Source organism: Onychostoma macrolepis, chromosome 03 (assembly GCF_012432095.1).
Source record: "Onychostoma macrolepis isolate SWU-2019 chromosome 03, ASM1243209v1, whole genome shotgun sequence".
Classification (NCBI taxonomy): Eukaryota; Metazoa; Chordata; class Actinopteri; order Cypriniformes; family Cyprinidae; genus Onychostoma; species Onychostoma macrolepis.
In genome coordinates, this window is record NC_081157.1 from 25,230,307 (window position 1) to 25,250,405 (window position 20,099).

The 20,099-nt window shown below is 38.1% G+C and overlaps 1 protein-coding gene across 1 annotated transcript; it reads left to right on the forward strand.

Annotated features, from left to right (window-relative positions):
• Positions 1 to 646: 646 nt before the first annotated feature.
• Positions 647 to 19,208, forward strand: prkacaa (protein kinase, cAMP-dependent, catalytic, alpha, genome duplicate a). Its single transcript, XM_058768877.1, is given in 12 exon segments — positions 647 to 919; positions 922 to 942; positions 945 to 1,002; positions 8,476 to 8,537; positions 8,927 to 9,055; positions 9,132 to 9,230; positions 9,557 to 9,639; positions 10,669 to 10,795; positions 10,966 to 11,061; positions 11,142 to 11,264; positions 15,724 to 15,888; positions 16,016 to 19,208. Coding segments are annotated over 12 exon segments (1,179 nt in total). The 5' UTR covers positions 647 to 829; the 3' UTR covers positions 16,142 to 19,208.
• The last annotated feature ends 891 nt before the right edge of the window (positions 19,209 to 20,099 follow it).

Consider the following 20,099-nt stretch of genomic DNA (forward strand, 5'->3'; position numbering starts at 1 on the left):
CTGAAATGCCAGGCCTGGGGCTGCACTGTCTGCAAACGGGTGCTGCTCTCAGATATGTGTGTGTTTTTGTGAACCAGCGGGGCTTTTGCTGTCAATGCACCACTAGCCGACCCCCTTTGGTGTGCGTCAGAGCGAGCAACAGCAGCCGAGGGCCACACTGATTGATCTGACTAATCAATTGTGGACTCTGTCCACTAGAGGACATTGCCAGGGTTTGAGGGACCTACGAGGTGCACTTTATGCGGTACCCTTTATTCCCACTTTATTTTTCCAGTTACTGGAGTCTTTTTTTTTACCTTAATTTCTCCACTTTTAATAACAAGTTACCATTTATTTGCTGCTTTTAAGTTTTTAAGTTGTTTATTGTCCATGTTTCTCATTAGATGTGACACTGCTGTTATAGGTTTGCCCCTCCCCTAGGCGACCAGGTCCCTATTTGGATCAATGTGGTGTGTGTGTTTGTGTATGCGCTTGCGTTTTATGCGTGTGTGTTCCACTTGAGGGTGAGTGGAATGGCACTGTGTACAGAATAAATATTGATACAAACGGAGCATGAGGGGGATTGATTTACCAGGGTGATGTCCGCACAGTGGAGCCACAGAAAGCGAGGGATTTAGTTTGGCATTCGGCACTCGAGGAAGAGCAGGAATAGCAGACTGAATCACTGGCCACACTTGGAGACAAAAGCAGCGTTGGAAGCACACCTGTAGCTCTCAGCTAAAGTGGATGTGAGGGTCAAGCGTGCAAGGACCTCTTAGGAAGAGGCATAGGGCTATGAGCCTGATGCTGTGAGGAAGAGGAGAAAGGAGGAACCGTCTCAGCAGGGCCCATGTGTGACCGAAAAAGCTCCAGGAGGCATGGTGGGAAGCGGGAATCTCGTTCTTCAGGAGAGTCTCGTTCTTCAGGGGGATCAGTGGAGGAGGAGGAGGAGGAGGAGGAGGGGAGGTAGTAGTGGTGGTGGTGGTGGTGGAGGAGTGGAGGGTCCCACGCTCCTAGTGGACGGTAAGAGCACGGCTAACTTTGTGTGGGTATTGGTCATTTCCCTCCAGTAGTCATGGCACCCGTTTGTTAGGGAAGCCAGCACAAAGGCAAGGATCATTCATATCCTGAGCCATTTATAAAATTGCAGAAGGGCTATTTTTACGTATGGCTGTTGTAATTCTTTGTTTTTTCTTTCGGGTTGTTTGCATGGCGTAGCGGCTGAGGCCTGGTCTTTGTTTTGATTCTGTTTCAAGCACCTTTTGTTGCATGGTTTTATGGAGCCGTTGGATCAGTATCAAGTTTAGGTGAACTTTGGACACTGTCCTCTCCTCTGCCTCTATCTTCTACTGTAGTTCCTCTACAGATTATCTAAACGAAGTATAAATATGACCCTTGAGTGTGTGCAGTCCCATCAACCACTGCGTTTGTGAGATAGACGCTCCTGAATCTCTCAGAGATAATAAGGCAGGGGAATTGACGGGAAGTTGTGGGGTGAGGCTTTTGCTCTCTCTCTCTCTCTCTCTCTGGCTCTGCCCGGAGCCTGTGGATTGGAGATAATGGCAGTAGATTTGAGCGTGACTAACCTCGCTCCACGGCATCTGCCTCTTTCACCACAGAAAGAGATCGTTTAATGCCTCTACTTCGGATTTAAAAGCATTGCACTTTTGAAATGCTTCATGTGGGTGTGTCCTGCAGTAGAGTCTTCAATGGCAGCAATCGCACTGCGTTTCTTTGTATGTCTCCTCTGGGCGCAGCAGTTGCAACAGTTGGATCTTCTCAGCTGCTGTGTGACAGCTTGCATTTCCCCAGAGGGGAGCGCTGGTAGTGTGGAATGAAGAAGAGTCTGTAATCTGAACGTTCCCACACAACTCTGTAAAGAAAATAGGGGGAACATAGTACTTCATTGGTGTGCTCACCTCATTTCTGACTTGATTCTTTCTCACTGTTTCCGAAGCAGAAATTATGATTCTGTGACTTTTCTCTCTTACACACACACACACACACACACACACACACACACACACGGACAGACAGAGTGAGAGAAATATTAAGTGAGAGAGAGGATATTGATTTGGGTCTGAGCTCTTGTTCGGTCATGGTGGGCTCAGGAAGTATTAGATAACATGGGCTCAGTCAATGTGGTTTTAACAACAGTGGAAATTAGAACAGGCCTTACCTCGAACAGCCAATGAGAGAGATTGCCACAGGCTCTGAACACACAACAAACATGATGAAAAACGGAAGTGGCCAATACTGTGGGGACCACAGTTTTGAGTTTGTTTGTGGTGTTTTGTGGTGGGGAACTTAAATTTATATATAATGGAGATGCTAGTTTAGCTTTGCCCTAGAATTTAAACCAATCTGGACACAACCTTCCAGCCTGTCTCTTCAAGAAAACAACCTATTTTCACTTTTGCATTATTCCCAACATAACAATGCTGAAAGTGTATAAACAGTTAATACCTGAATTTGACAGGATTTTATAAAGAGGGATTTGATAGGGATATTATTATCTGTTGGCATAGTTAATATAAAATGTAAATGCTTTGCAAGTTAAAGGGATAGTTCGCCCAAAAATGGCAATTCTGTTATTTACTCACTTTTAAGTTGTTCCAAACCTCTTGAGTTTCTTTTTTCTGTTGAGCATTAAAAAATATATTTTGAAAAATGTTGGTAACAGAACAGTTCACCGTAGCCATCAATAGGGTTGGGTACCATTTGAATTTGATCAATTCCGATTCTTTTCGATTCCAGTGTGATTAAAAAATGAAATCAAACATTTATCCTGTGTCTCTTTTTGCAAACCATGTATTTGCTGCTAAATCTCATGAACAAAACTCAACAGGCCACATGAAAACTGGACTCCTTAAGAGCTGTTTGTATGCAAAATAGAGCTGCATGATTCTGTATAAATTGAGGATTTTGTTTTGTTTGTTTTGTTGTGGTTCTCTCACTATTCTGAAGAAAAAAAAACAGACAAATAAACAATCACATACAATTTATGAATGAAGGATTCAATGACTCACTCAAGATTCAAGACTCAAGTACTTGTTTCCTTACTGGATGAATCAGCGTTTTTGAAAAAAATCTCTTGTATGATTCAAAGACAAATACATTTTAAACGCCCCTTTTCGCCACCTACTGGCGTAACAATGTGATCGATAAATCTTCATTTGAAATGTCAAATTACTTTCAAAAGGTGATTTACTCTATTTTAATCGCTAAATGTTTATAACACAGAAATAATGATACTGTGTGGTTGAAAAGAGTGTGAAACTGTTCCATTCATAAACATGATAGAAGCTGCTCTCTTTAGGTCAGCGGCAGCGCGAACGCTGATTTAAATGCTCAAATCACACTGATGTGATCGTACGCTGAACGGACGACCAAGTGATTGTGATCGCACACGTCAAAGGTTGAGGAATGAAATGGACGAATCATTGTAATTTAGGATTAGAATCACGTTGGTTTGAATAGTGTTCGCGATCTTTACCGATCTATTAAATTAAAGTGCTTTGTCATGTTGGTGGGGACAACTCTCTTGCAACATGTTTTGCTTATCACAGATATTATACTTGGCTTTTTTGGCTTCCGATCGCAAGTGTAGCCAAACTTTGGAATGAATCGAAATTTTAAATTTTACAACAAGTATCCGATTCCTGACCTTAAGTATCTGATTCTGGAATTGGAATCGATTTTCGATTCCCAAACCTAGCCATCAATATCCATAGTATGGAGAAAAAAAATAATTCTATCATCTTGGCAGAATATTTTTGCTACGCTGCTGAATTGCTGTTGATTGTTTTTGTTGCTGCAAAGCAAGTACAGGAACTAGGGCTAGCCTACTGCCAGTACATACGCCGATACGGTACTGTAGGTATTTAAGACATACAGCTGCTGCACAAGTAGCATATATAATAACTAGTGGTCGACCGATATGGGTTTTTTGACAGCCGATGCCGATATCTTGGAAAGCAGGGTGTCCGATATAAAGCCGATATAATTTATTTAAATTAATATTTAAAGGGGTCATATGATGCTATCATTATTTTGTGTATTTGGTGTAACAGAATATGTTGACATGCTTTAATGTTCAAAAAACACATTATTTTTCAAATACTGTACATTATTGTTATGCCCCACCTATCTCAAACGCATCGTTTTCAACAAAGCCCCTCCTTCTGTCAAGCACTGTCTGCTCTGATTGGCCAACTGACCCAGTGCATTGTGATTGGCCGAACACCACAAGCACGCGTCGGAAATGTGCTGTCCCTTACCATAATCGCGAGCTTCAGCTTTCAAAGTAAATATCAAGACAGCTAATAATGTTGTTAGTTTTACCATCAGTTCAAGCCTGAGAGGGAAACGGAGTCGTGTGACAGACACAGTGATGATGCAGTACACAAGCCGTGGTTAAGTCAGTTGACAGGATCTGCTGTGATGTGACCCTGTTCCCCTCACACACACACACGCTGCGCAGAACTCGGCATTTGAACAGTCATTAGCAAATACTTAAACTAATAACAACAAAACATACTTAGTCACTGATTCAGAAGCGCCAGATTGTCTTAGCAAAGTCGGAATTGACCCATTTTTAAAAAAAGAACTAGCCTTTGTTCACAGCTAGCCTTGTACTCTCCTAGATTCACAAAACTGTCGTCCATAAAATGCGTTGCACAAATTCGAACATTTGGGTCGTGCTGTTCTGTTGTAAATAATCTTAACAATGATTCCTAATTACATCTACTTTCGGAAAGGACAAATAAAGTGCTTGTGCTTTTGCTTAGAAACACACTGTGTCTCCCTGACATGACTGCATCAACACTAACTGCGGCTACTGAAACCACGCCTTCTTTCTTTGCGTGCACCTTTGGACGGCATTGCGTAATATTTCCACATCGTGACGTAGACGTGTGAGGGCGTGTTTGAATGAGGCGTTAGCCCGGTTTGGATTAGCCTCCTCTTTTAGATAAATAAATCCTTTTTTTTAGACTTTGAGCTTTGTAGCTCTGCAGATCTTATACATGCACAAACAGCTACATAACACACTAAAGAAAAGGAAAACAAGAAATAGCATAATATGACCCCTTTTAAGAAATTTGAAATCATTTGAAAATGGATTAAAAAATAAATGTGTAATTAAGTATTTTTCACAAATAAATAAATATTTAATCAAAATATAAGTAAAAAGGAAGTAAACACCGTAACCAACAGGGTACTCAGTATTCTGGGAAGTTTGTGTGCATTGGGAATCATATTTTTATCGAATAAAGCCAAGGTAACAGTCATATTACATACCAGCACACTGTGAAAATGACATAAAGCGCAGCATAATTTGAAACGATGAGTTTGATGAACGCTGAACTAGGATGTGATGATATCCATGCGCGTGCGCTGTGTGTGTTTGCATGTAAACAGTGGCAGCACGAGTGAAACGTTCGAAAGTGTGGGCTCGTGTTAGATGCATTAGTGTAATAGTGAACAAAGGAGGCAACACTAGTAACGCAACATCTACCTCAAGCAATGCGCTGTATTTACTATGTCTCCCGGCTCCAGCTCCAACTGCAACTCGCGAGACATTCACATCAAATGTTGATTCAGCGGTAGAGTTACACTCACGAGACACTGCACTTATTCGCAATCACAAAAGTACATTATTTGTGTGTGCTTTAGTTTAAAGCCTTGCCGGTTAAACATTTCATTCGCGTGCTGCTCTGATGTGCGCTTATTCAGAGCGCGTTACACCTGAAGCTTTGGTACACTAAAAGGCCGGTCAAACAGCAGCTGATTATCTTAGTTATCGTCTGATTGCGCTAATACTGTCAAAAACACACAAGGTTTACATATAAACACAGTCATGTCTAAAGTGAATATAAACAGTTAAGGGAGAAATGGATGCGTGCTCTTAAAGGGACAGAACTAAACATGCTGCCGATTGTCATTAAAGGGAAAGTTCACCCAAAAATGTATATTCTGTCATTATTTACTCACTGTCATGTTGTACCAAACCTGTATTAATTTTTATTCTTGTGCTGAAGACAAAAGAAGATATTTTGAAGAATGTAGGTAATCAAACAGTTGCTGGTCCTCACTGACTTTGATAGTAGGAAAAAAATATGGAAGTCTCTGGGGACCAGCAACTGTTTGGTTTCCCACATTCTTCAAAATAACCTTTATGCTCAACAGAAGAAAGAAACTCATTCAGGTCTTAAAGCAACTTGAGAGTGAGTAAATGATGACACAATTTTCATTTATGGGTGAACACTTCCTTTAATGTTAATAAAATAAAACGCAGAGAAAAATAACTCGCTGCTCTTGACTGAAGAACTTTAATACAGTTGCTAAAGTTCAGCAGTTATAAAATAACTTGAAATTTTCAACAACTTTTCACATCATATCTTTTTGCACCTAAGAGTATCGATAAGTACCAGTATCGATCAAATGTAAACGATTCCCATCCCATTCAATTCACACGGATTGACCGTCACGCAGAGAACACGCGATTATGCAGGATACACATTGCACACTTCATAAGATCTCAACTAGATTCGACTAAGTCTGCGAGGTTTGTGAAATTAAATGTTCATTAGTCATTCAAAGATTTAAATTATATAAATGCGTATTTGCTGAATGCTGACGGCAAACGAGAAAGTATTATAATATTTGCCTTTCTATTACTAATAATATTAAAGCAATCGTTATAATACTTTTTTGTATACATTTTAATTCCTTTGTTTAACAGGTCTATCTGATTATTAGATGGACTTCTATCCATACTAGTCAGAACTGAATGATGACAGCAAACAAGAGGGAGAATGTGAGCGCTGTGTGAATCATATCAACTTGTGCAAAATGGGCATCTGACAAATTTATTTCACAAAAATGAAGTTAAGACTGTTAAGAATATGACTAATACTGAATAAACAGCAGCCTATAAGGTTAAATAGCAGTCCCAAACTAGTTTTTGTTAATACAATTAAGTTGGTATGAGCCACCACAGTCATTTAAACATATACAAAATGACACAAAGTGAAAATAACATGGTATTTTTGGGTTATGGAAACAACCATTACCATGGTGAATACTAACATGAGCTGTTAATGAAACATGGAAACTGCTCCTGAATAGAATGAATATCATACCTCAAATCAAATCCTTCTCAGTTAACACACGCAGTACCAGTTATGTGATTTATCGGTACTGTACTTTTATTTCACATGATCGTATAGTTTCTGCGCTTTAGTGAAGTGATATACAGCGCACCGCCGCATTGTGCTACTGAAGAGTGCGCGCTACGAGCGCGATATAACATCTGGCAGGACAGGATAGTTAGTTTTTCTTATATTCAAAATAAAGATAGAATAATGACACTGACATTAAGCCTATCAACATCTCATCTGACCGCATGCTGAATCGAGACAGCGCGTTTTTCTCAGGCACTCTTTTAAACTGCATCTGACAGAAGTGTTAACGGCTTTCTTGCACGTCTTTTAAAATAAGTCTCGCATCAGAAAAACATTTATAATTACAGTTTTTGTTGTTTATGTCGATTCTTTGGCCGCACACTCCGCGACCCACTCAGAAAGGTCTCACGGCCCACTTTGTGAACTCTAGTGAATGCTAACCAGCCGTTTAAATGTAAAGCAGCAAGCTCATTGGCTGCCAATGCAGAGTAGTTTAACGCTGTGAATATCATCAGTTTGCGTTAACGACCCATCAGCCTGCACCATCTAGAGTTTCATGACAGAGCATATATACTGTGGAAAGCAATGGCTACTGTTTGGTTACCAATATTCTATAAAATATCTTATTTTGTGCTCAACAAAAGAAAGAAACTCCTGCAGGTTTCGAGGGATGAGTAACTGACAGAATTGCCATTTTTGGGTGAACTGTCCCTTTCAGTTACCTGTGTATATATGCCCACACAGAGTGTGTCTATATAATTATACTGATTTATACTTTAATCAACAATAAAAAAAAAAAATTTGAAATGCTGGAATGCCTGTTGCTGAAAATGTGGTAATATTTTTTATGTACTACAATACAGTATAATAAAAAGTACAACTGAGAATGAGAATCATTTTATTTCAGGGTGAAGTGTTTTCAGGAGATTCACTTTGTGTACATACAGTGTGACGTGTGGAAAAAGTAGTAGTGCTCAGCAGTCTTCCCAGGCATTTCTGCAGCTCATACGCAGCACAGCTGACGAAATGTCGTAAATTGCTGTCATAAATAAGGGTAGACCAGCAACTCTGGACTTTAATGTGTTGTAGGTGCTGTAAAAGGTTGATGTTGACTGCCATACAGCCATGCCTGTTTTTACTTGTCCTACTTGTTGACATTTTAACAGATTCTAATGGCAATATCTCCTCAGACTTTTTTTTTTACTTTTCTTTTTTTAGCACATTAGCTTGTCTCTAAGTGCAGTGTTGTTCTGTTGTGCACATAATTAAATAATAACACACACATTATTTCTGCCTTTTTCGTTTTCAGTTAAGGAGTTTCTTGCTAAAGCCAAAGAAGATTTCCTAAAGAAATGGGAGAACCCAGCACAGGTCAGTTAATCCCATTTTCTGCACTGCATACAATCACTTTGTCAACCAATGAGCTAATGCGAGTTGCATTGCGCCCCCTTCTGGACACAAGGTGAACTGACCTGCTGTTTGTTTTTCTCTTTAACACCGGAGTCTCTGTGATTTTTTTTCAGTAGTAGACAGCTTTTGTACTAGAGAACCTGAGAAAGTAAGAAAAGTACAATTTGATGTATAATGAATGTGATTTTATTTGCTGTATTTCATCACATTTCTGAAAATCATACCTTAAACTGTAGATCTTGTTAGTGAACATAATCAGATAATAAGTGAAATAATCAGTCATGTAAGTTTGACTGTGCTCCATATAAAAACCATACAGGAACAGTGAATTTTCATCTTCTGTTCCTCAGAATACTGCATCTCTGGACCATTTTGAGAGGTTGAAGACTCTAGGCACTGGCTCGTTTGGACGAGTCATGCTAGTCAAGCACAAAGAATCAGGCCAGCATTTTGCCATGAAGATCCTCGACAAACAGAAGGTAAGCCACTCTCAGAGGAATCGGTGCTGAAAGTTGCGTGTCTGTGTGTTGGAGCTCATTTTCTCGTGTCTTTCAGGTGGTGAAACTGAAACAGATAGAACACACACTGAATGAGAAACGCATCCTGCAGGCCGTCAGCTTCCCGTTCCTTGTGCGATTGGAGCATTCATTCAAGGTACCAGCTCTGTGTGTGATACTTGCATGTTTTGAACAATAATGATATAGCAACAAATATTAGTCTTTCAGCCTTTTAGATGAGTTTCAGGTCAGTAAGAGGTTTTTTTAAAGCAAGCACACATTAAATTGATCAAAAGCGACAGTAAAGACATAATGCAGTTTTATTGAACTTTTAAAATTACATTTTAAAATATATTTAAATAGAAAGCAGTTATTTTAATTGTAACAATGTTTCACAATATTACTGTTTTACTATTTTTGATTAAGCCTTCATGAATATCTCAATGGTTTTGTGCTCTTTTCTTTTGTGTGTTCTGTTCTTAGGATAATACTAACCTGTATATGGTAATGGAGTATGTTCCTGGAGGAGAGATGTTCTCTCACTTGCGTAGAATCGGCCGGTTTAGGTGAGTTGTTGTTTTTTTTTTTTTTTCTCTCTCTCTCTCTATTCTACACATGCTTACTCCATCCAGGCTTATTATACTTGTTAAAATTTGTGTTTCTTTATTGTTTTTAAATTTAGATTATTTTCAGTTAGTATTAAAGATGTAAAACCTTTCTTACGAAATCACTTAGATTTTATTTTCATTTATAACTATTGTTGTTTTCTACTATTTTTAGTGTTGTACTACAAAATGCGCCACATCATCTATATGATGACACACAATTTCGAAACCGCCTCATACTCAAAATAATACCAGATTAGAGATTTAGTAGTCAAATCTAGAGCAGCGCTGCATTCTTGCTGACAGTGATTTCAGTCATTTTTGCAATAAATATTATGTAACTACTGGCTACACTGACTAACTTCCTCGAGCTGCAGTGTCAAATTTAGACGGGGAACATTGAGGCCAAATTGTCACTTGCCAAACATTTCAAATGTATTCATAGTTTTTATTTGAAGGCACTTTATAGCAACTCTGTCTGTGCAACCTTCCTCAGAGACTGCAGCACTGACTGATGCTTTGAATAAGTGATATTGGATATGTTACATCAGACTGGGAATCAAGCTGAATTTCCTGATTCACAAGTTATTTACTTCTACTTTTGCTTCATATATTTCAAATACCATTTGAACTGGCCTGTTTCAATTATTATCATTATATAATCACCTAACACATAGCACGACAGTCATTTTGCATATTGTCTTTTTTAGAACCATTATTATTTTCACACATCCACTGATAAAAAGATTTTCAGAATAAAAATTTAAAAAGCTGATTCATTAGAATTGCAGTGCACATTATGTTTAGTTTTGTTTATTTTCAGTTCAGTTAATGATAAAGTTGATATGACGTCAAACAGTGGCTATATATACTGTAGGCCTGCTTCATCTAAAACTATTCAATCATCTCATTCTTGTATAATGACTATGCACGCAGGTCCTGTGACCTCTGTATATTTACGTTGTGTCTGTCTGTCTCTGTCCGGTGCAGTGAGCCTCATGCCCGATTCTACGCCGCCCAGATAGTTCTGACCTTTGAATACCTTCACTCACTTGATCTTATCTACCGAGATCTAAAGCCTGAAAACCTGCTCATAGACCAGCAGGGCTACATACAGGTAAACACGCAGGCTTTCAAATCAGATGACTTCATGAAATGTAATGATAGCAGCTCCAAGAATGGCACATGACTGCAATGAGTCATGTGCCACCTGTCTTGTGTTTGAGTGTCCTTTCTCAGGCATTTGCAAATGAATAAATGCAATATTCATTCTTGCTGTTTTCTCAGGTAACAGATTTTGGATTTGCTAAACGTGTAAAGGGCAGGACCTGGACACTGTGTGGCACACCTGAGTACCTGGCGCCAGAAATCATCCTCAGTAAAGTGAGTACCGAAGCTGCGTTACTTGTTTTAACTGCAGTTTAAGCCGTTTCAGCATAACTCATGCTTTCTCTGTCTTTTAGGGTTATAATAAAGCAGTGGACTGGTGGGCTCTGGGAGTGCTGATCTATGAAATGGCTGCCGGTTACCCTCCGTTCTTTGCTGACCAGCCCATCCAGATCTACGAGAAGATTGTTTCTGGAAAGGTGAGTGCTGCGACAGAATATCACATTATTTGGTGCTGGATGTCTATATAGTGCAGTGGTCACTCTGCACTGCACACTCGTGTCAGTGGTGCTGTTATAATCTAAACTGGTGTTGTTTCACTACTTGAAATAAAGCTGAAAAAAAATTAAATATTAGATGGAAAAACTTGCTTAGGCAACTGTCTGAAGTTTACTAAAACTGAAATAAAAAATAAAGCTAAATAAGAATATAAAAACCTTAACTAATGTAATTAATATTTAAATTTAAAATAGACACACACCTATATGAAAGCTGATTCAAAATATGAATAAACACTACAAAATAGTAAACAAAATAAATACTGAAACGTGTCTCATGTCTTTTAAGGTTTTTATTTGTGGTTTTGGTAACACAGAGAAGGGTTATTATAGTTAACTGAAACTATTAAAACATTTCTGTTAATTGAAATAAAGGTGAAATAAAAATGATTAAAACTTTAAACAAAAATGAGAAATGTTGCCTTGACAACTAAATTAAATGAGTTTATGTTGAAGCACTAGTGGTGCAGCGGATCACAAAACTCATGGTTCAGATCATACTACGGATTTTAAGTCACGGATCGGATAATTTTTCGGATCAGCAAAATAAAAGTTTGCTTTTCATTTATTACTAAAAACTTACTTTAAGTACTTCTATACCCCAGCAGAAACTACAAGCTTAACTAAAGTTAGTAATACAAGAACAATTGCACAAATTCCAAGCATAGATGAACAGCCTACAACATAAAATTATAGGCTATATGAAGACAGTAACAGTAGTATTCAGGTACAGAAATGTAATAATCTCTGCACGCTTCGTGTGTGCGGCTGCAGCTGAGCGCAGAAAACGGCGCGTGAGTCCCGATTCGATTTCTCCTTCATCTGAATGGTCTGAAACCAAATAAAAATCACAAAGGCGCATAACAAAGTTACTAAAAATTAAACTGAAAAAAAAAGTTATTGCAAAATTTCAATAAAATACTATAAATATAGAAAATGCTGGCTTGGAGTCAGACATGTGTGTTTTTTTTTTTTTCCCCTCTCTGTGTGCGCGTGTGTGTGGGTTAGATAAGGGGTCTCCAACCTTTTTTACACCACGGACTGGTTACGTTTTGAAAATATTCTCGCAGACTGGGGTGAAGGGTGTGTGTGTGTGTATATATATGTATGTACATGTGTATATCGTGATTAATCGCTACTTAATCGCACATTTTTATTTGTTCTGAATGTACCTTAAATTAATACTTCAAGTTTTTAATACTCTAATCAACATGGGCATGGATAAATATGGATGCTTTATGCAAATGTATGTTTATTATTATTGAAACCATAGTCAACATAGAGCATGAAGACTAGACATGTTTCAAAGGTCAGCTGTTTTTCAAAGAACTTGTTCTATTAGACGCATGAAAAAAGAAATACCAGGTTCCCATTACTTCTCTTTCTTTGCACTGAGCAATTTACTGACACAAACCTGTTTACATTTTTGCAGGACAGGGCAGCTCACTTCTTCGGAAAATGCAAAATGTACATTTATTATTTATTATTAGATTTGTTTGCCTCTCACTGTATTTTGATGCAGCAAAATTATCAATAAAACTGTTTTCATTGATATATTTTACTGTTTCTGTTGTCAGACAACGGAATGAATATGAAATAGTGACTGAAACGCGACACATTAAAACTACATAACCAGCTCTCCCTTCCAATATATGTTAATCTGCACAAAAATCCTGATAATCGAGCCATCGTCTGATGAAATCAAATACACAAGATAATGACAATAGCTGTGCTGTGATTTCGGCTATACTTGCATGTAAAATTAGAGAAGCAACATAATACTGAAAGCACTGTTCCTCTCCACCGCTTGCTGAGCAATGCAGAGAGAGAAAGATGTGTGTGCGCGTGCTGGGACAGCAAGACCTCTCGCTCGCGCGGCAGTACCAGCAAGTCTCAGAAACTAAATAAGGTTTGGGCAAACCCTAAAGATTTGTCACTATGCGTCGTTAAAGGGGTCTGCAAAGTCGCTAAGTTGGCAACACTGTGCTCTCCATTTCTCCAACTACGGGCTAGGCCACGGGTCAAACAGAAAATTTGCAATGCGTTAATCGCACATTAATAAAACTAGTGCCGTTAAAATGAATTTAACTTTGACAGCCCTAATATATGTATATGTGTATATGTATATGTATGTATGTGTGTGTATATTAGGGTTGCCTAATATACGTCCTAATATACGTCCTGTATTTTGGGCCTAATTGATTTGTCCCATACGTGACTTCCCTTGTCCTGTTTTTTGACTGCTAAGCTGATCTAACCACTGACTGAAACAACAACAGCAGTGCTGATCACGACACTTGAGAATGATCACCGACACGACACCTGTCATCATCCAGTCACAGCCCCCCTCACGCAGTATACGTTAAGTAAATCAGAAATCGTGAACATAACTGTTCAAGGAAGGCTGTGCAATCCTCTGTGGCTCGTCACTCCCGCCTCACAGCAAGCGCCGCTCACACTAATGCCAATTCCATCCGTGTTTTGACTTCAGTAAATTAATTTTGGTGAATACAAACAACGTGATTATTTTTCATGAGTCCAGCATCCCGTCGCGCAAGAGACGTGGTCAGTAAGGGAAGTCATCTTTCACTATTGTAATGTTGTTAAATAGAGAGAAATATTTTTTGTTTAAGTAACTAATAGCATAATTCTTAGCCTTGGACCTTATTCTTGAAACACAAAATGACCAATAAAAAGTTGTCAAGCACCAAATCAGCCCATATTAAATCTGTAAGCTGTCTTTAATTGAAAAATATGCATTTTCATGCATACTATATATATATATATATATATATATATGTATGTATGTGTGTGTGTACACGGTCACTCAGAGGTGGCACAGAAGAACACAAAAGTGGCTTGTAGGTATTTAGACATTTAATGAGGCTCAGAGGTGGCATGAGTGCAGTTAACTTCATAAAGTCATGTTGAGATTAATGTTTTAAATATAAAATTTTGAATTTAGAAATATTAAATGATTTAAATAACTGAAATGATGCTTTTAAAATGAAACTAAAACTGCCATTAGATGGCGGCAAGTTATTGATTTTATCACTGAATCATTCATTCAATTGATTAGTTCAAACAGCTGATTCATTCAGGAACAAAGCAAGTTCCTGCGTCCCAATGTGCATACTATCTACCCTAAATAATATTGAAAATTACTAATATCACATAGAATTTAAGATGGATAGGATGCACATTAGGACTCAGGCAGTGACTCTCTTTATGAATGGGTAATTGAATTGACTCACTAGATTTGTTTAAAAAGCAGATTCATTCATAAACGAAACAACGCTGTGTTTGAATGGAGGTGTGTAGCGGCAGTTGTGAGTTTGTTTTAAACTATTTTAGTTGACGAAATAGAGCAAAATCAGGCAGTACTGCTATAGTCAGACAGTGTAAGTCACGTAATATTAACCTTTTCTTTATTGAAATCACTCGTTCTTATATGCCAACAATCCCCTGCTGTTACAGTTACGTAATATATAGACTATGACAGATCAGAGCAATCTGAAATCGTCAAATTGCTACTCCATATCAATCGCATACAATGAAAATACAGAATAATTAGAACAATCATTAACGCGCAATAAATAACAGCGTGTCATATGATCATATCTATAAGCTACACATTTTCCCAGAACGTTCTTGCGACCCGGTAGCAATTCTTCCACGGCCCGGTAGTGAGTCGTGACCCGGTGGTTGGGGACCTCTGGGTTAGATAAACAAGCATATTTTATATTTACATCAATTAATTTAGCAAGCAGAGGGTTTTTATTTTTGTTTTATTGTATTGATTTATTTTATTAGGCTGTTTTGCTTTTAATGTTACTATATAAACTATATATAGTTAATACTATATACAGTATAACTATAACTTTATAACTATATATACTACATATAGTTACTGTAATGTTACTATAGTTTAACTCCTAGATGTTTTACCAGGGGACAAATTCACAATTTTCATCCAGTATTAAACTGAAAAAAAAGTATAAAGTTGTTATTGTGATGTATAAAGGAATCTAAATGCGTATTTATTTATTTACTTTTTGCCATGAATATATCCTTTGCTGAAATGAATTTTGAAAATGAAAGTTTAAATTTGAGCTGTGAGTCATTTAAAGGTTTTAGCTTGCTGTCATCTTCTACTGCTCTCGTTGGTTTTGTGGTTTGGGTGCAACATGCTGTCTTCTACAGGGTTATAAATTTAAATGTTCAGTCGCTGTCAATTAATTAGCTTTTGACAGATGAACGGACATTAATTTTTATTAATGATTTATTAAATAACATTGTGTCAATTATGATTTTCTTTCTGGTGTATTGGAAGTTGCTTGTGAATCCCAAACACTGAAAGTGTGTCGTAATCTTTCTCTAGGTTCGCTTCCCCTCACATTTTAGCTCTGACCTGAAGGACCTGCTGAGGAACCTGCTGCAGGTAGATCTGACGAAGCGCTTCGGTAACCTCAAGAACGGCGTCAACGACATCAAGGGCCACAAATGGTTTGCAACCACCGACTGGATCGCAATCTACCAGAAGAAGGTACCTCAATCACACTGGGTTCTTATAACGTTCTCACCATTTCCCAATCTTCAACTCATCCCCATTTGTGAACAACTCATCAGCAGTACATGTTATGCCTTCAGAATGTAATAACCTGTGTTTTCAGGTGGAAGCCCCCTTCATCCCTAAGTGCAAAGGCCCCGGCGACACCAGCAACTTTGACGACTACGAGGAAGAAGAAATCCGGGTCTCTTTCACAGAGAAATGTGGAAAGGAGTTTGCTGAATTCTAGAAGCAGCAGCGGAGGAGAGGGATGGAGAGAAATGAGATGTGGGGCAACAGAGAGAAGAAAACGTTTTCCAGGGTGGTGATGATGATGATGGACTGGACTGAGCCTTATCCGGTAACAACAACGTAGAGCCCTCACACACAGATGGAGGGAGAAGAAGAACAAAGTCCTGAGAGAGACGCCAGCAGTGTTGCCTTTTCAGATCCTTCGTCACTTGTTACTTGTCCATTTTCATGTTTTCCTCTTGTTTGGTAGCCAGGGTGCATTGGGCAGAGATTCAGTCACTTCTCTGTGACTGGCTGGCATGGGAATATTTCTTCTTTTTTGTTTTTCCAGAGATATAGAGGTTACTTTCTGGTACAGAATTTTGGCTTCTCCAGAGAAAATTACACAACCCCCCCCTTTTTTTTTTTTTTTTTTTTTTTAAATTAGCAAAGGTGTCCTTGCTCTGTAGTTCTCCACCCTGTCACATCATGTTTACTTCCTGTGCACCTATTGGCACCCAATACCAAATCAAACCGACTTACACCGTTCAAGAGTTCTGGCTTTTTGTTTGACACGTCACCCATTTCTCATTTGGATTTCAAGCATCACACCACCATCCTTCAAATTTGTCATGGCATATTAATTGGCTACAGTACAGTGCTCTAAGATCAGGCAGAATCAGCCACTTGGTATAAAGATTGTTGTTTTGGATCATTCATTCGTCATTCTCTAGATTATTTAGTGTATTTTAAGCCAGTATGTTTGTATTTAAGCCAATAGAATGTGCTTTGGGTTTAAAGTGGCCATTGAAAAGACCGTAACTATTTTAAATTACACATCTGTAGCATGTAAGCATACTTGAAGCTCCAAATCCGTTATTTTACACGTTTTCTCAGATGGCTTTGATTATAAAATAAATTTCCAGAGATAAACTTACGATAAAATTTACAGCGAGCACAAAGGCTTGTAATACAGCTGGTTGTTTTTAAAAAGATGCTTTTAAAGGAAAACGTTAAAGGAGAGCACTGTTTCTGTGGTTACACTGGGTTCCTGGTGGATGATGTTTTTTTGTTTTTTTTATTATTATTATTATTATTATTATTATTCTTTCTGCCGTGTCGCCTGCTAGTGACCAAACCCTTTGTTTAATTGAACAAGTCTGGTATTTCTCCTTATCCTTACCGACGATAAGAATAACCTCCACCTGACATCAAAATTGTTTGAAAATTAGGCCGATTTCCAATACGTTTTAACTCTCTAATGCTTCACTAATCGATCTCAATTTCTGCTTCAAATAAGCTTGTTGTTCAAGTTAGTTAGTGAAGCTCCATTTGGCCTGTTGAAATATCGTCCAACGAACTGATCAAAATTAGTTCGCTTTCTATCTTGCTTTGTAACTTTGTTGGATGCAAGACAATCTAAATGCAAAAGTCCCCATGATTTTTTTGTTGTTGTTGTTTAGTTTCCAGAAGTGTGCAGTAATGCGTAGTGTGTTGCAGAGATTTTATTTCGTTATGCTTGAAACGCTTCGCGTCGATGAATATTTAATTCGATTGTAAAGGTGAAGTGTAACTTCTGCACCAATAGTGGCGCCAAACTGAACCGCAGTCTGTTTGAGTAACAGAAAGGACATAATATATTAGAATTGATCAAAGTCGTTATTTTTGTGATTTTGCTGCTACTAGTGGCGCAGAATTGACACGCTTCACCTTTAAAACTGAGATGCCCACCGTCGCTTACAGCTCAGTCCTTCAGGAGTCAGCTGTTCGTTGGGTGCCGATTTCAAAATCGTGCAAAGTCGGTTTTTGGTTTGTTCGTTTTGGTTTATGATAACTAATGTAACTTAATTTTGTTGAATGTGTGCGAACTACAGATTGGTGCCAGGTTAAAATTGGTATTTCAAACAACTCTTTTAATAACAGAAGTATCTATTGGACACTGAAAGGCTTTGATGCCATTTAAATTGCAGTGTGAGATCAAATTACTGTTCTTTTCCCTCTCAGGAAATGTTTTCAATGTATTCTGCCAGATTCACAGCCAAAACACACCAGATTGGGTCAGTTTTTGACCATTCGGGTGCTTATGTAGCTTTAGAAACATAGATGAGCAAAGGGCAGGAGTTTATATTTCACAGAACATTATGGTAGGTTTAGATTTTCTCTCCCTCATTCCTCTCCCTGCATGCCTAGCTTTTGCTGGGACATTTTCTTGCCCTATTTCTGGAGACTTTGTCATAAAATGGTTGTACAAACAGGAGAAACAGCTCCATCTCTTGGTTTGAAAAGCTGGAGAACAAAACAATCAGTGTTTAAAGAATGCGTCTGTGTGTTTAGATTACCCAGCAGGCTCTTCTGCGCTGGTTTTGTGACGCTTTAAGCAACGTAAGACTATCCTCAACTGGTGTACTGAGTTATAATGTACAGGTTGGCTTCACGTGAGCTTTTTTCCTCATCTTTGAGCTCGATCGTGACATGGAAGGGTTCTGTTTAAAGCAGCACCATTTTAAAACAGTGACTTTTTGGGAAATTATGGCTCAAATGCACCTTTCATTACACCTTTTTTGTCAGAGCATGGAAAAATGTGACACTTTTGGCGGTATTCATATGTCGTCCCTCTATCTCTGGGTCCCGTCCCGTCCCTTCCTTTCAGATACATGGGTGTGACATATACATCCTTCAGTCTGTTCATTCACATCGTCAGTCATCTTTTTTTGTGTGTGTGCGCATCAGTCCATTATACAGTTTGCCTTTGTACACATCCAGTTTCCTACACTCTTCTATTTGCTTTTTAAAAAAAAAATCATGAAGAAAACATTTGATTTACTTTTGCATATTTTCTAAGTGTATTTTCAATAACAGGAGTCTCTTTCCTCCCGACATGGGTATGGTGATGGTGTAGTCTATTGTACCTTCTCGGGAAACAATACTGTATATTCTCTGCCTTTAACAGTCTTAATTATTTTACCTTCTGGAGAAGTTGACGGATACCCGTAGGACACATCGAGTATGTTTAAAAAAAAAAAAAATACACAGAATAATATTTTGCAACATGTATCATTCCAATAAAGTTTTAATTGTTAAAATTACAAGAATGTTGTGACGTCTTAAATGTTATTGTTCTGAATTTTGATTTATCTGTCACAGGACATTAAACAGCAAAAAAATAAAATAAATTGTGTGTGTATATGTGTGTATACATATATATATATATATATATATACACACACCCCAACATCAACATTTGAAGTGAATCAAAGATGTCCTAATATCAAAATGTGTCCTTGTTTTAGGACAACTTTGAACTTTTTTGATCCACTTCAAATGTTGAGTACTGTATAAAACTGATTTGTAGTTGAAGGGTTCTTAAAAGCATTAAAAAATGGATCTGTGTTGTCATTAGTCACATGACGTTTTGTCTCAAAATGACCTGGCAGCAGAGCTGAGCACCGGTGACCAATGATGATGGATCACTTACCATAAATTTAGGGTGGACCTGCACAAGCTGGGCAAGTTCTTTTTGAGATGCATGGAAATTATTATTATAAATCTCCTTGAGATGACCTGCTACATTTGCTCAAATGTGAAGCACACTGCATAATAGCATATCCCACAATGCAATGCGTTTGACTTGACCTTCCATTTCTAGTGTGATCACTAAAGCAGTACTTTGACCCACAATCTTTAAAAAAAAAAAGCTTTTCTTTACTAATTTGAACGTACTGACAATTTAAGATGTTTGTTTCTCGCCTGATTAAACATGGAGCACAGTGAGCTCAGCATACTACTGTTTAGTTGCATTCGCCTTGTTTCACTAACTATTTGTAGTGTACAGTATATACTGTGTAGTATGCAGTACATAGCTAATCCACTCATTTCATTCTGCGCGGTATTTGATGGTCAAAACTCAAAAGTGACCATTTTTACCATTTCAATTCCAAAATGTGTGGCTGGATTAAAAAGGAATGTAAATGAAAAGT